This window comes from Lethenteron reissneri, chromosome 66, assembly GCF_015708825.2.
Source record: "Lethenteron reissneri isolate LAM-NWPU_2019-01 chromosome 66, ASM1570882v1, whole genome shotgun sequence".
Classification (NCBI taxonomy): domain Eukaryota; kingdom Metazoa; phylum Chordata; class Hyperoartia; order Petromyzontiformes; family Petromyzontidae; genus Lethenteron; species Lethenteron reissneri.
In genome coordinates this window covers 8,188,755-8,202,444 of record NC_083844.1, presented here as the reverse complement: position 1 = coordinate 8,202,444, position 13,690 = coordinate 8,188,755, and the positions used below count along the sequence as shown (strand labels likewise).

Here is a 13,690-nt window from a genome sequence, read left to right as displayed (position 1 = left end):
ACACTCACCCACCCACACACTCACCCACTCACTCACTCACCCACTCACAGACTCACCCACCCACTCACCCACCACAACTCACCATGTCTGGGTTGACCACCACATACCCACTCACACACTCACACACTCACCCACCCACACACTCACCCACTCACTCACTCACCCACTCACAGACTCACCCACCCACTCACCCACCACAACTCACCATGTCTGGGTTGACCACAGCCTCCAGGAAGTTCTTGGCGTTGGGGCAGAGTCCCGGGTCCAGCGATGAGAAGGCGCTGGAGAGCTTGCCAGTGCCACAGCAGTTGAGCTGCACGGAGAGAGAGAGAGAGAGACACGGGTGGTGAGTGGGTGAATGAGTGGGTGGGTGGCAGGGTGGGTGGGTGAATGAGTGGGTGGGTGGGTGAGTGGGTGGGTGGGTGGGTGAGTGAGTGGGTGGGTGGGTGAGTGGGTGGGTGAGTGAGTGGGTGGGTGAGTGGGTGGGTGGGTGGGTGAGTGAGTGGGTGGGTGGGTGAGTGGGTGGGTGAGTGAGTGAGTGGGTGGGTGAGTGGGTGGGTGGGTGGGTGACTGAGTGGGAGGGTGAGTGAGTGGGTGGGTGAGTGGGTGGGTGGGTAGGTGGGTGGGTAGGTGGGTGAGTGGGTGGGTGGGAGGGTGGGTGAGTGGGTGAGTGAGTGGGTGGGTGGGTGAGTGGGTGAGTGGGTGGGTGGGTGAGTGAGTGGGTGGGTGGGTGGGTGAGTGGGTGGGTGGGTGAGTGGGTGAGTGAGTGGGTGGGTGGGTGAGTGGGAGGGTGGGTGGGTGGGTGAGTGAGTGAGTCTGTTGGTGAGTGGGTGAGTGGGTGGGTGGGTGGGTGGGAGGGAGGGTGAGTGGGTGGGTGAGTAAGTGAGTGAGTGGGTGGGTGGGTGAGTGAGTGGGTGGGTGGGTGAGTGAGTGGGTGGGTGGGTGAGTGAGTGGGTGGGTGGGTGAGTGGGTGGGTGGGTGGGTGAGTGAGTGAGTGAGTGGGTGAGTGGGTGGGTGAATGAGTGGGTGGGTGGGAGGGTGATTGAGTGAGTGGGTGGGTGGGTGGGTGGGTGGGTGGGTGAGTGGGTGGGTGGGTGGGTGAGTGGGTGGGTGAGTGGATGGATGGGTGGGTGGGTGGGTGAGTGGGTGGGTGGGTGAGTGGGTGGGTGAGTGGGTGGTTGGGTGGGAGGGTGAGTGGGTGAATGGGTGAATGAGTGGGTGGGTTGGAGGGAGGGAGGGTGAGTGAGTGGGTGGGTGAGTGGGTGGGTGGGTGGGTGAGTGGGAGGGTGGGTGGTTGAGTGGGTGGTTGAGTGGGTGGGTGGGTGAGTGATTGAGCGGGTGAATGAGTGAGCAGGTGAGTTGGTGAGTGGGTGGGTAGGTGAGTGGGTCAGTGAGGAAGTGAGTGGGTCAGTGAGTGGGTGAGTGGGTGAGTGATTGAATGATTGGGTGAGTGAGTGGGTGAGTGAGTGAGTGAGTGAGTGGGCGAGCGAGTGAGTGAGTGAGCGAGTGAATGGATGGGTGAGTGAATAAGTGGGTGAATGAGTGAGCAGGTGAGTTGGTGAGTGGGTGAGTGAGTGGGTCAGTGCATGAGTGAGTGGGTGAGTGATTGAGTGATTGAGTGAGTGAGTGAGTGGGCGAGCGAGTGGGTGAGTGATTAAGCGGGTGAATGAGTGAGCGGGTGAGTGAGTGAGTGGGTGAGTGAGTGAGTGAGTGGGTGGGCGAGCGAGTGGGTGAGTGATTAAGCGGGTGAATGAGTGAGCGGGTGAGTGATTGAGTGATTGAGTGAGTGAGTGAGTGGGCGACCGAGTGGGTGAGTGATTAAGCGGGTGAATGAGTGAGCGGGTGAGTGAGTGAGTGAGTGGGTGGGCGAGCGAGTGGGTGAGTGATTAAGCGGGTGAATGAGTGAGTGGGTGAGTGAGTGAGTGGGTGGGCGAGCGAGTGGGTGAGTGATTAAGCGGGTGAATGAGTGAGCGGGTGAGTGGGTGAGTGATTGAGTGATTGAGTGAGTGAGTGAGTGGGCGAGCGAGTGGGTGAGTGATTAAGCGGGTGAATGAGTGAGTGGGTGAGTGAGTGAGTGAGTGGGTGGGTGAGTGAGTGGGTGAGTGGGTGAGTGATTGAGTGACTGGGTGAGTGAGTGGGTGAGTGAGTGAGTGAGTGGGCGAGCGAGTAGGTGAGCGATTGAGCGGGTGAATGAGTGAGCGGGTGAATGAGTGAGCAGGTGAGTGAGTGAGTGGGTGGGTGAGTGAGTGGGTCAGTGAGTGAGTGGGTGGGTGAGTGGGTGAGTGAATGAGTGAGTGGTTGAGTGAGTGGGTGAGTGGGTCAGTGAGTGAGGGGCTGAGTGAGTGGGCGAGTGTGTGAGTGAGTGGGTGGATGAGTGAGTGGGTCAGTGAATGAGTGGGTGGGTGAGTGGGTGAGTGAGTGAGTGAGTGTGTGAGTGGGTGAGTGAGCAGGTGAGTGAGTGAGTGCGTGGGTGAGTGGATCAGTGAGTGGGTGAGTGGGTGAGTGAATGAGTGAGTGGTTGAGTGAGCAGGTGAGTGAGTCAGTGAGTGAGTGGCTGAGTGAGTGAGTGAGTGGGCGAGTGAGTGAGTGAGTGATTGAGTGGGTGAGTGAGTGGGTGGGTGAGTGAGTGGGTCAGTGAGTGAGTGAGTGAGTGGGCGAGTGAGTGAGTGATTGAGCGGGTGAATGATTGAGCAGGTGAGTGAGTGAGTGAGCGAGCGAGTGGGTGAGTGAGCGAGCGGGCGAGCGAGCGAGTGAGCGAGTGGGTGAGTGATTAAGCGGGTGAATGAGTGAGCAGGCGAGCGGGCGAGCGGGCGGGCGTGCGCTCACCCCCTTGTGGAAGGCGATGAGGGCCGTCTTGATGGAGTCTGACTTATCCTTCAGGTACTGCAGATACAGGCTGCTGTAGTATTCCTTGAACTCCTGCGGAATCTGTGGGGTGGGGCGAGCGAGCGAGCGATCAGAGAGCGCTTCCCAGCGAACGTCGGCATTTGGTGCTGGGCACAACGTTGGGTCAACGTCGTCAGTCTGACGTTGGCGTTGTGCACCGGGCCGGATCGGACCACCGGGCACAGCTCAGTGTGGGGGGTTGGTGGTTGGGGGGGGGGGCAGTGGAGGATGCTGGGAGATGTTGACTACCTCGCCTGGTCTACAGGGCTAGGAGATGTTGACTACCTCGCCTGGTCTACAGGAGGTCATGGGTTCGATCCCTGATGCCTGCTGCTGTAGATTTGGAGTCTGCGTCTCTCTCTCATCATCATCATCACGATGGGCTAGGAGATGTTGACTACCTCGCCTGGTCTGCAGGAGGTCGTGGGTTCGATCCCGGACCTTGACGATACCTGCTGCTGCTGTAGATTTGGAGTCTACGTCTCTCTCATCATCATCATCATCACGGTGGCTAGGAGATGTTAACTACCTCGCCTGGTGCACAGGAGGTCGTGGTTTAAATCCTGACACTGCATGGATTTTTTATCCTGTTTCTCTGTGTATCTCTATGGGTCTCTGTGTATCTGTGTGTCTCTGTGTACCTCTATGGGTCTCTATGGGTCTCTGTGGGTCTCTGTGGGTCTCTGTGGGTATCTATGGGTCTCTGTGTATCTCTATGGGTCTCTGTGTATCTCTATGGGTCTCTGTGGGTATCTATGGGTCTCTGTGTATCTCTATGGGTCTCTGTGTATCTCTGTGTGTCTCTATGTGTCTCTATGTATCTCTATGGGTCTCTGTATATCTCTATGTGTCTCTGTGTATCTCTATGGGTCTCTGTGTGTCTCTATGTATCTCTATGTATATCTCTATGTATATCTCTATGTATATCTCTATGTATATCTCTGTGTATCTCTGTATATCTCTATGTATATCTCTATGTATATCTCTATGTATCTCTCTATGTATATCTCTATGTGTATCTCTCTGTATATCTCTATGTGTCTCTATGTGTATCTCTATGTTTCTCTGTGTATATCTCTACATGTATCTCTATATCTCTATGTATATCTCTATGTATATCTCTATGTATATCTCTATGTATATATCTCTGTGTGTCTCTGTGGGTCTCTATGTATCTCTGTGTATCTCTATGTGTGTCTCTATGTATATCTCTATGTATATCTCTATGTATATCTCTATGTATATCTCTATGTATATCTCTATGTATATCTCTATGTATATCTCTGTGTATATCTCTATGTATATCTCTATGTATATCTCTATGTGTATCTCTATGTATATCTCTATGTGTATCTCTATGTGTATCTCTATGTATATCTCTGTGTATATCTCTATGTGTATCTCTATGTATATCTCTATGTATATCTCTATGTATATCTCTGTGTGTGTCTCTGTGGGTCTCACCTTGTCCTTGTTGTTGATGGAGTAGATCCCGGCCGCCACCTCCGCCGCAAACACCACCAGCAGGCAGAAGAAGAACTGGGGGGGGAGGGGGAGGGAGGGGTGGTGGTGGAGGTGGTGGAGGGCACGACAACACAGCGGGTCAGCGGACAGACTCGGCACTGACTCCACCCAGGGGTCAAAGTGGTAATGGGATGAGGGGTAGAGGGGTTAATAGGGTCAGGGGTAGAGAGGTTATGGGATCAGGGTAGAGGGGTGGTGGAGGGTACGACAACACAGCGTGTCACTGACCCAGCCACTAACATCACCCAGGGGTAGAGGAGTTAATAGGGTCAGGGGTAGAGGGTTATGGGGTCAGGGTAGAGGATTATGGGATGAGGGGTAGAGGGTTAATGGGGTCAGGGCTAGAGGGGTTATGGGATCAGGGGTAGAGGGTTATGGGATGAGGAGTAGAGGGTTATGGGATCAGGGGTAGAGGGTTAATAGGGTCAAGGGTAGAGGGTTATGGGGTCAGGGCTAGAGGGTTATGGGATCAGGGGTAGAGGGTTAATGGGGTCAGGGCTAGAGGGTTTATGGGTCAGGGCTAGAGGGTTATGGGGTCAGGGCTAGAGGGGTTATGGGATCAGGGGTAGAGGGTTATGGGATGAGGGGTAGAGGGTTAATAGGGTCAAGGGTAGAGGGTTATGGGGTCAGGGCTAGAGGGTTATGGGATCAGGGGTAGAGGGTTAATAGGGTCAAGGGTAGAGGGTTATGGGGTCAGGGCTAGAGGGTTATGGGATCAGGGGTAGAGGGTTAATGGGGTCAGGGCTAGAGGGTTTATGGGGTCAGGGCTAGAGGGGTTATGGGGTCAGGGCTAGAGGGGTTATGGGATCAGGGGTAGAGGGTTATGGGATGAGGGGTAGAGGGTTAATAGGGTCAGGGGTAGAGGGTTATGGGATCAGGGCGAGAGGGGTTATGAGATCAAGCTAGAGGTGGTAATAGGATCAGGGGTAGAGAGGTGAGGGGTCAGGGTAGAGAGGTAATGGGATCAGGGGTAGAGGGTTATGGGATCAGGGGTAGAGGGGTAATGGGGTTAGGGGTAGAGGGGCTATGGGATCAGGGGTAGAGGGTTATGGGATGAGGGCTAGAGGGTTATGGGATGAGGGGTAGAGGGGCTATGGGATCAGGGGTAGAGGGTTATGGGATGAGGGCTAGAGGGTTATGGGATGAGGGGTAGAGGGTTATGGGATCAGGGGTTATGGGATCAGGGCAGAGGGGGTTATGGGATCAGGGTAGAGGGTTATGGGATCAGGGGTAGAGGGTTAATAGGATCAGTTTTGGGAGCTCCTCTCACCGTTCCCAGCATGCACTGCGACTCCTGTATGGCCCCGCAGCAGCCGAGGATAGAGGGGATTAATAGGATCAGGGCTAGAGGATCAATAGGATCAGGGGGCTAGAGGTTTAATAGGATCAGGGGCTAGAGGGGGTTATGGGATCAGGGCTAGAGGGGGTTATGGGATCAGGGGTAGATGTTTAATAGGATCAGTGGGCTAAAGAGAGTTAATAGGATCAGGGCTAGAGGTTTAATAGGATCAGGGCTAGTGGTTTAATAGGATCAGGGCTAGAGGGGGTTATGGGATCAGGGGTAGGGGGGGTTATGGGATAAAGGGTAGAGGTTTAATAGGATCAGAGCTAGAGGATCAATAGGATCAGGGGCTAGAGGTTTAATAGGATCAGGGGGCTAGATAGGTTTAATAGGATCAGTTTTGGGAGCTCCTCTCACCGTTCCCAGCATGCACTGCGACTCCTGTATGGCGCCGCAGCAGCCGAGGATAGAGGGGATTAATAGGATCAGGGCTAGAGGATCAATAGGATCAGGGCTAGAGGGGGTTATGGGATCAGGGCTAGAGGGGGTTATGGGATCAGGGGTAGGGGGGGGGTTATGGGATAAAGGGCTAGAGGTTTAATAGGATCAGTGGGCTAGAGAGAGTTAGTAGGATCAGGGGCTATAGGTTTAATAGGATCAGTGGGCTAGAGAGAGTTAGTAGGATCAGGGGCTAGAGGTTTAATAGGATCAGGGCTAGAGGGGGTTATGGGATCAAGGGTAGGGTGGGTTATGGGATAAAGGGCTAGAGGTTCAATAGGATCAGGGGGCTAGATAGGTTTAATAGGATCAGTGGGCTAGAGGTTTAATAGGATCAGGGCTAGAGGTTTAATAGGATCAGGGGGCTAGATAGGTTTAATAGGATCAGAGCTAGAGAATTAATAGGATCAGGGGGCTAGATAGGTTTAATAGGATCAGTTTTGGGAGCTCCTCTTACCGTTCCCAGCATGCACTGCGACTTCTGTATGGCGCCGCAGCAGCCGAGGCTAGAGGAGGTTAATAGGATCAGGGCTAGAGGTTTAATAGGATCAGGGCTAGAGGGGGTTATGGGATCAGGGCTAGAGGGGGTTATGGGATCAGGGCTAGAGGGGGTTATGGGATCAGGGGTAGGGGGGGGGGTTATGGGATAAAGGGCTAGAGGTTTAATAGGATCAGTGGGCTAGAGAGAGTTAGTAGGATCAGGGGCTAGAGGTTTAATAGGATCAGTGGGCTAGAGAGAGTTAGTAGGATCAGGGCTAGAGGTGTAATAGGATCAGGGCTAGAGGGGGTTATGGGATCAAGGGTAGGGTGGGTTATGGGATAAAGGGCTAGAGGTTCAATAGGATCAGGGGGCTAGATAGGTTTAATAGGATCAGTGGGCTAGAGGTTTAATAGGATCAGGGCTAGAGGTTTAATAGGATCAGTTTTGGGCGCTCCTCTCACCGTTCCCAGCATGCACTGCGACTCCTGTATGGCGCCGCAGCAGCCGAGGCTAGAGGAGGTTAATAGGATCAGGGCTAGAGGATCAATAGGATCAGGGCTAGAGGTTTAATAGGATCAGGGCTAGAGGGGGTTATGGGATCAGGGCTAGAGGGGGTTATGGGATCAGGGCTAGAGGGGGTTATGGGATCAGGGGTAGGGGGGGGGGTTATGGGATAAAAGGCTAGAGGTTTAATAGGATCAGTGGGCTAGAGAGAGTTAGTAGGATCAGGGGCTAGAGGTTTAATAGGATCAGTGGGCTAGAGAGAGTTAGTAGGATCAGGGCTAGAGGTTTAATAGGATCAGGGCTAGAGGGGGTTATGGGATCAAGGGTAGGGTGGGTTATGGGATAAAGGGCGAGATAGGTTTAATAGGATCAGTAGGCTCCTCTCACCGTTCCCAGCATGCACTGCGACTCCTGTATGGCCCCGCAGCAGCCGAGGAACCCAATGAGCATCATCAGCGCGCCGGCTCCGATCAGGACGTAGACGCCTAGAGGCACAGGCAAAGGTCCCCCGTGTAGCCTCGTCAAACAGCCGGGGCAAGTGCAGCTCTCAGAAACGTGGAACTCCCCCCCCACCACCCACCACCCAACACACACCACACACCACCACACAGGCAAAGGTCCCCCGTGTAGCCTCGTCAAAGCGTTGGGGCAAGTGCAGCTCTAAGAAACGTGGACTCCTAGAGGCACAGGCAAAGGTCCCCCGTGTAGCCTCGTCAAACAGCCGGGGCAAGTGCAGCTCTCAGAAACGTGGAACCCATACACAGGCAAAGGTCCCCCGTGTAGCCTCGTCAAACAGACGGGGCAAGTGCAGCTCTAAAAAAACGTGGACTCCTAGAGGCACAGGCAAAGGTCCCCCGTGTAGCCTCGTTAAACTGACGGGGCAAGTGCAGCTCTAAGAAACGTGGAACTCCCCCCCCACCACCCACCACCCAACACACACCACCACACAGGCAAAGGTCCCCCGTGTAGCCTCGTTAAAGCGTTGGGGCAAGTGCAGCTCTAAAAAAACGTGGACGCCTAGAGGAACAGGCAAAGGTCCCCCGTGTAGCCTCGTCAAACCGTGGGGGCAAGTGCAACTCTAAGAAACGTGGAACCCCCCCCCCAACTACCCAACACACACCACTACACAGGCAAAGGTCCCCCGTGTAGCCTCGTCAAACTGATGGGGCAAGTGCAGCTCTCAGAAACGTGGACGCCTAGAGGCACAGGCAAAGGTGCCCCTGTAGCCTCGTCAATCCACACACACACACATACACATCACACACCACCACACACCACCACACACACACACACCACACACACACACTCCACACACACCACACACACACCACACACACACACACACACACCCCACACACCCCACACACACACCCACACACACACACCCCACACACCACACACACACCACACACACACCCACACACACACCACACACACACCCCACACACCACCACACACCCCACACACCACACACACACCACACACACACCACACACACACACCACACACACACCACACACACCACACCACACACCACCACACCACACACAACACACCCCACACACACACCCCCCACACACACACACCACACACACCACACACACACACCCCACACACACACCACACACACACACCACACACACACACACCCCCACACACACACACCACACACACCACACACACACCACACACACACCACACACACCACACACACACCACACACACCACACACACACACCACACACACACCACACACACACCACACACACCACACACACACACCACACACACACCACACACACACACCACCACACACACTCCACACACACCCCACACACCCCACACACACACCCCACACACACACACCCCACACACCACACACACACCACACACACACACCGCACACACACCACACACACACCCCACACACACACCCCACACACACACCCACACACCACACACACACCACACACACACACCACATACCCACACCACACACACACCCCACACACACACCCCCACACACCACACACACACCACACACACACCACACACCCACACACACACACCACACACACACCACACACACCACACACACACCACCACACACAACCACACCCACACACACACACCACCCACACACACACACCCCCACCACACACACACCACACACACACCACACACCCACACTACACACACACACCCTCACCACACACACACACCACACACACACCACACACACACACACCACACACACACCACACACACACCACACACACCACCACACACACACCACACACACCACACACACCACACACACACCACACACACACACCACACACACACACACACACACCACACACACACACACACACACACACACACACACACACACACACACACCACACACACACAACACACACACCACACACACACACCACACACCACACACACCACACACACACATACCCCACACACATACTACACACACACACACGACACACACACCCCCCACACACACACCCCACACACACCACACACACCCCACACACATACTACACACCTCACACCCCACACACACACCCCCCCCACACACACCACACACACACACCCCACACACACACACCCCACACACACACACCCCACACACACACACCCCACCACGCCCTCATTTGGGGGTGACGTCACCCCGCCAGGCGTAGTGGAAAACGTGTGCGTGTGGCCACGTGATTGCGTGATTGTGATTCATGTGTGTGTGTATGTGTGTTCGTGTGTGTGCGTGTGTGTGTGCGTGTGTGTGTGTGCGTGTGTGTGTGCGTGTGTGCGTGTGTATGTATGTATGCGTGTGTGTATGCGTTTGTGTGTACGTGTGTATGTGTGTGTACGTATATATGTGTGTGTCGGTATGTGCGTGTGTGTAGGTATGTGCGTGTGTGCGTGTATGTAGGTATGTGCGTGTGTGTGTAGATATGTGCGTGTGCGTGTGTAGGTGTGTGTGTAGATATGTGTGTGTATGTAGGTGTGTGTGTATGTGTCTAGGGGTGTATGTGTGTGTATGTGTGTGTAGGTGTGTGTAGGTGTGTATGTGTGTATATATGTGTGTGTAGGTGTGTGCGTGTGTGTATGTGTGTGTAAGTAGGTGTGAGTGTGTAGGTGTGATTGTGTGCGCGAGTGTGTATGTGTGAGTGTGTGTAAATGTGTGTGTGTGTTGGTGTGTGTAGGTATGTGTGTGTATGTGTGAGTGTGTAGGTGTGATTGTGAATGTGTGTGTATGTGTGAGTGTGTAGGTGTGAGTGTGTACCACCCACCACCACCCACCCACCACCACCCACCCCACCACCCCACCACCCCCACCCACCACCACCCACCACCACCAGGATTCGTGGGTTCGATCCCAGACCCTGACGACGCCCGCTGCTGCTGTAGATTTGGAGTCTGCGTTTCTCTCTCATCATCATCATCACGGTGGCTAGGAGATGTTGACTACCTCGCCTGGTCTACAGGAGGTCGTGGGTTCGATCCCAGACCCTGACGACGCCTGCTGCTGCTGCTGTAGATTTGGAGTCTGCGTCTCTCTCATCATCATCATCACGGTGGCTAGGAGATGTTGACTACCTCGCCTGGTGTACAGGAGGTCGTGGGTTCGATCCCAGACCCTGACGATGCCTGCTGCTGCTGCTGCTGTAGATTTGGAGTCTGCGTCTCTCTCTCATCATCATCATCATCATCACGGTGACTAGGAAATGTTGACTACCTTGCCTGGTCTACAGGAGGTCGTGGGTTCCATTCCTGACCCTGACGACGCCTGCTGCTGCTGTAGATTTGGAGTCTGCGTCTCTCTCTCTCCGTGGTGGTCACTGCGTTCATTTGTCTCCGGATTTTCCCTTCCACATTTAGAATCGACCACGCGTCTAGAGTGTTCGGCTGCTGCTATAAATGTCCACGTGATGGTGATGATGGTGGTGGTGATGGTGGTGGTGATGCTGGTGATGATGGTGATGATGATGATGATGGTGGTGATGATGGTGGTGGTGATGATGATGATGGTGGTGGTGATGATGGTGGTGATGATGGTGGTGATGATAATGGTGATGATGGTGATGGTGATGATGATGGTGGTGGTGATGATGGTGGTGATGATGGTGGTGATGATAATGGTGATGATGGTGGTGATGATGGTGGTGATGATGGTGATGATGGTGATGATGATGATGGTGGTGATGATGATGATGGTGGTGGTGATGATGGTGGTGATGGTGGTGGTGATGATGGTGATGGTGGTGATGATGGTTGATGATGTTGATGGTGGTGATGATGGTGATGATGGTGATGATGGTGGTGATGATGGTGATGATGGTGGTGGTGATGATGATGGTGATGGTGGTGATGATGATGATGGTGGTGATGATGGTGGTGATGATGGTGGTGGTGGTGGTGATGATGGTGATGATGATGGTGATGATGGTGATGATGATGGTGATGATGGTGATGATGATGATGGTGATGATGATGGTGATGATGATGAAGATGGTGGTGATGATGATGATGGTGGTGATGATGGTGATGATGATGAAGATGGTGGTGATGATGATGATGGTGGTGATGATGGTGATGATGATAGTGATGGTGGTGAGGATGGTGGTGATGATGATGATTCTGAAACACAACAACTACATGGCGCAGTGGGAGGGATTTTACAAAAATAAAAAATAGAAAATTAAAAATAGTTCATAGTTTTAGTTTGAGCTCAGCACCACCGCTCCACAGATTCACACACAAAGACAAAGATCCCCCGTATAGCCTGTGACAGACTGTAGGGGCAAGTGCCTTTGCCTCCCTTAGTGGCGATGTTTACCGCACTACTCCGCTACACCAGGTAGTCATTTGAGGCTGAGTCGACCTAGGGGAGGCCCAAGACCGGTTCAGATAATCGTCACTGGGTGGTGTTGGTTGTGAACGGGAATCGAACTCGGGTCGACAGGTTCGTAGCGCTGACTGCTACTACACACACAGAGAGACACACACACAGAGACACACACATACACACACAGACACAGATACACACACAGACACACAGAGACACACGCACACAGAGACACACACACACACAGACACACACATACAGACACACACACACACAGACACACACATACACAGACACCCACCCACACATACACACACATACACACACATACACGCAGAGACACAGAGACACACAGACAGACACACACAGAGGCACGCAGAGACACACAGACAGACACACACAGACACACACACACAGAGACACACGCACAGAGACACACGCACAGACACACCCACACATACACACACCCACGCAAAGATAGACACACATACAGACACACACATACAGACACACACCCACACACAGACAGAGATACACACAGACACACAGACAGACACACACACAGATACAGACACACACAGACACACACACACAGATACAGACACACACAGACACACACACAGACACACACACAGACACAAAAACAAAGAGACACACACGCGCAGACACACATACAGACACACACACAGACACACACTCATGCTCAGACACACACACACACACAGACACACACACACACAGACACACCCACACACAGACAGAGATACACACATACACACAGACACACAGACAAACACACACACACACGCGCACACACACATGCAGATACACACAGACAGACACACACGCAGATACACACACACACAGACAAACACACAGACACACAGACACACAGAAACACAGAGACACACACAGACACACACACACACACGCACAGACACACACACATACAGACACACACACAGACACACAGAAACACAAACAGAGACACACAGACACACACACACGCACAGACACACACAGACACACCCACACACACAGACACACAGAAACACAAACAGAGACACACACATACACACACACACACGCACAGACACACACAGACACACCCACACACACAGACACACAGAAACACAAACAGAGACACACACAAACACACACGCACAGACACACAGAGATAGACACAGAAACACAAACAGAGACACACACACACACGCACAGACACACACACACAGATAGACACAGAAACACAGAGACACACACATACACACACACACAAACATATAGACACACACCCACACACAGACACACAGAAACACAAACAGAGACACACACACGCACAGAGACACACAGACACACAGAAACACACACAGACACAGACAGACACACCCCCACACAAACACACACACACACCACACACACAGAAACACAGAGACACACACAGACACACCCCCACTGACGCCTCGTTAACGGATCTCTCCTGGTGACCACAGCTCGCACCAAATGCGTAACCCTGGACACCACGCCCATAACACAGCACACACAAAGACACACGCACAGACACACACACAGACACACACGCACACAGACACACACAGACACACACACAGACACACGCACACACACAGACACACGCACACACACAGACACA

At 53.3% G+C, this 13,690-nt stretch overlaps 1 protein-coding gene across 1 annotated transcript in view; it reads right to left on the bottom strand.

Moving 5' to 3' along the window:
• The window catches only part of LOC133359862 (CD9 antigen-like), a 41,852-nt gene that overhangs the window by 6,109 nt on the left and 22,053 nt on the right, over window positions 1-13,690 (bottom strand). Inside the window, exons 3-6 of the mRNA XM_061578421.1 lie at window positions 7,563-7,660; window positions 4,351-4,425; window positions 2,827-2,928; window positions 206-313 (exon numbers count right to left, since the gene is read on the bottom strand). Of these exons, the coding sequence (XP_061434405.1) occupies window positions 206-313; window positions 2,827-2,928; window positions 4,351-4,425; window positions 7,563-7,660 (383 nt within the window). The remainder of the gene's footprint in view (window positions 1-205; window positions 314-2,826; window positions 2,929-4,350; window positions 4,426-7,562; window positions 7,661-13,690) is intronic.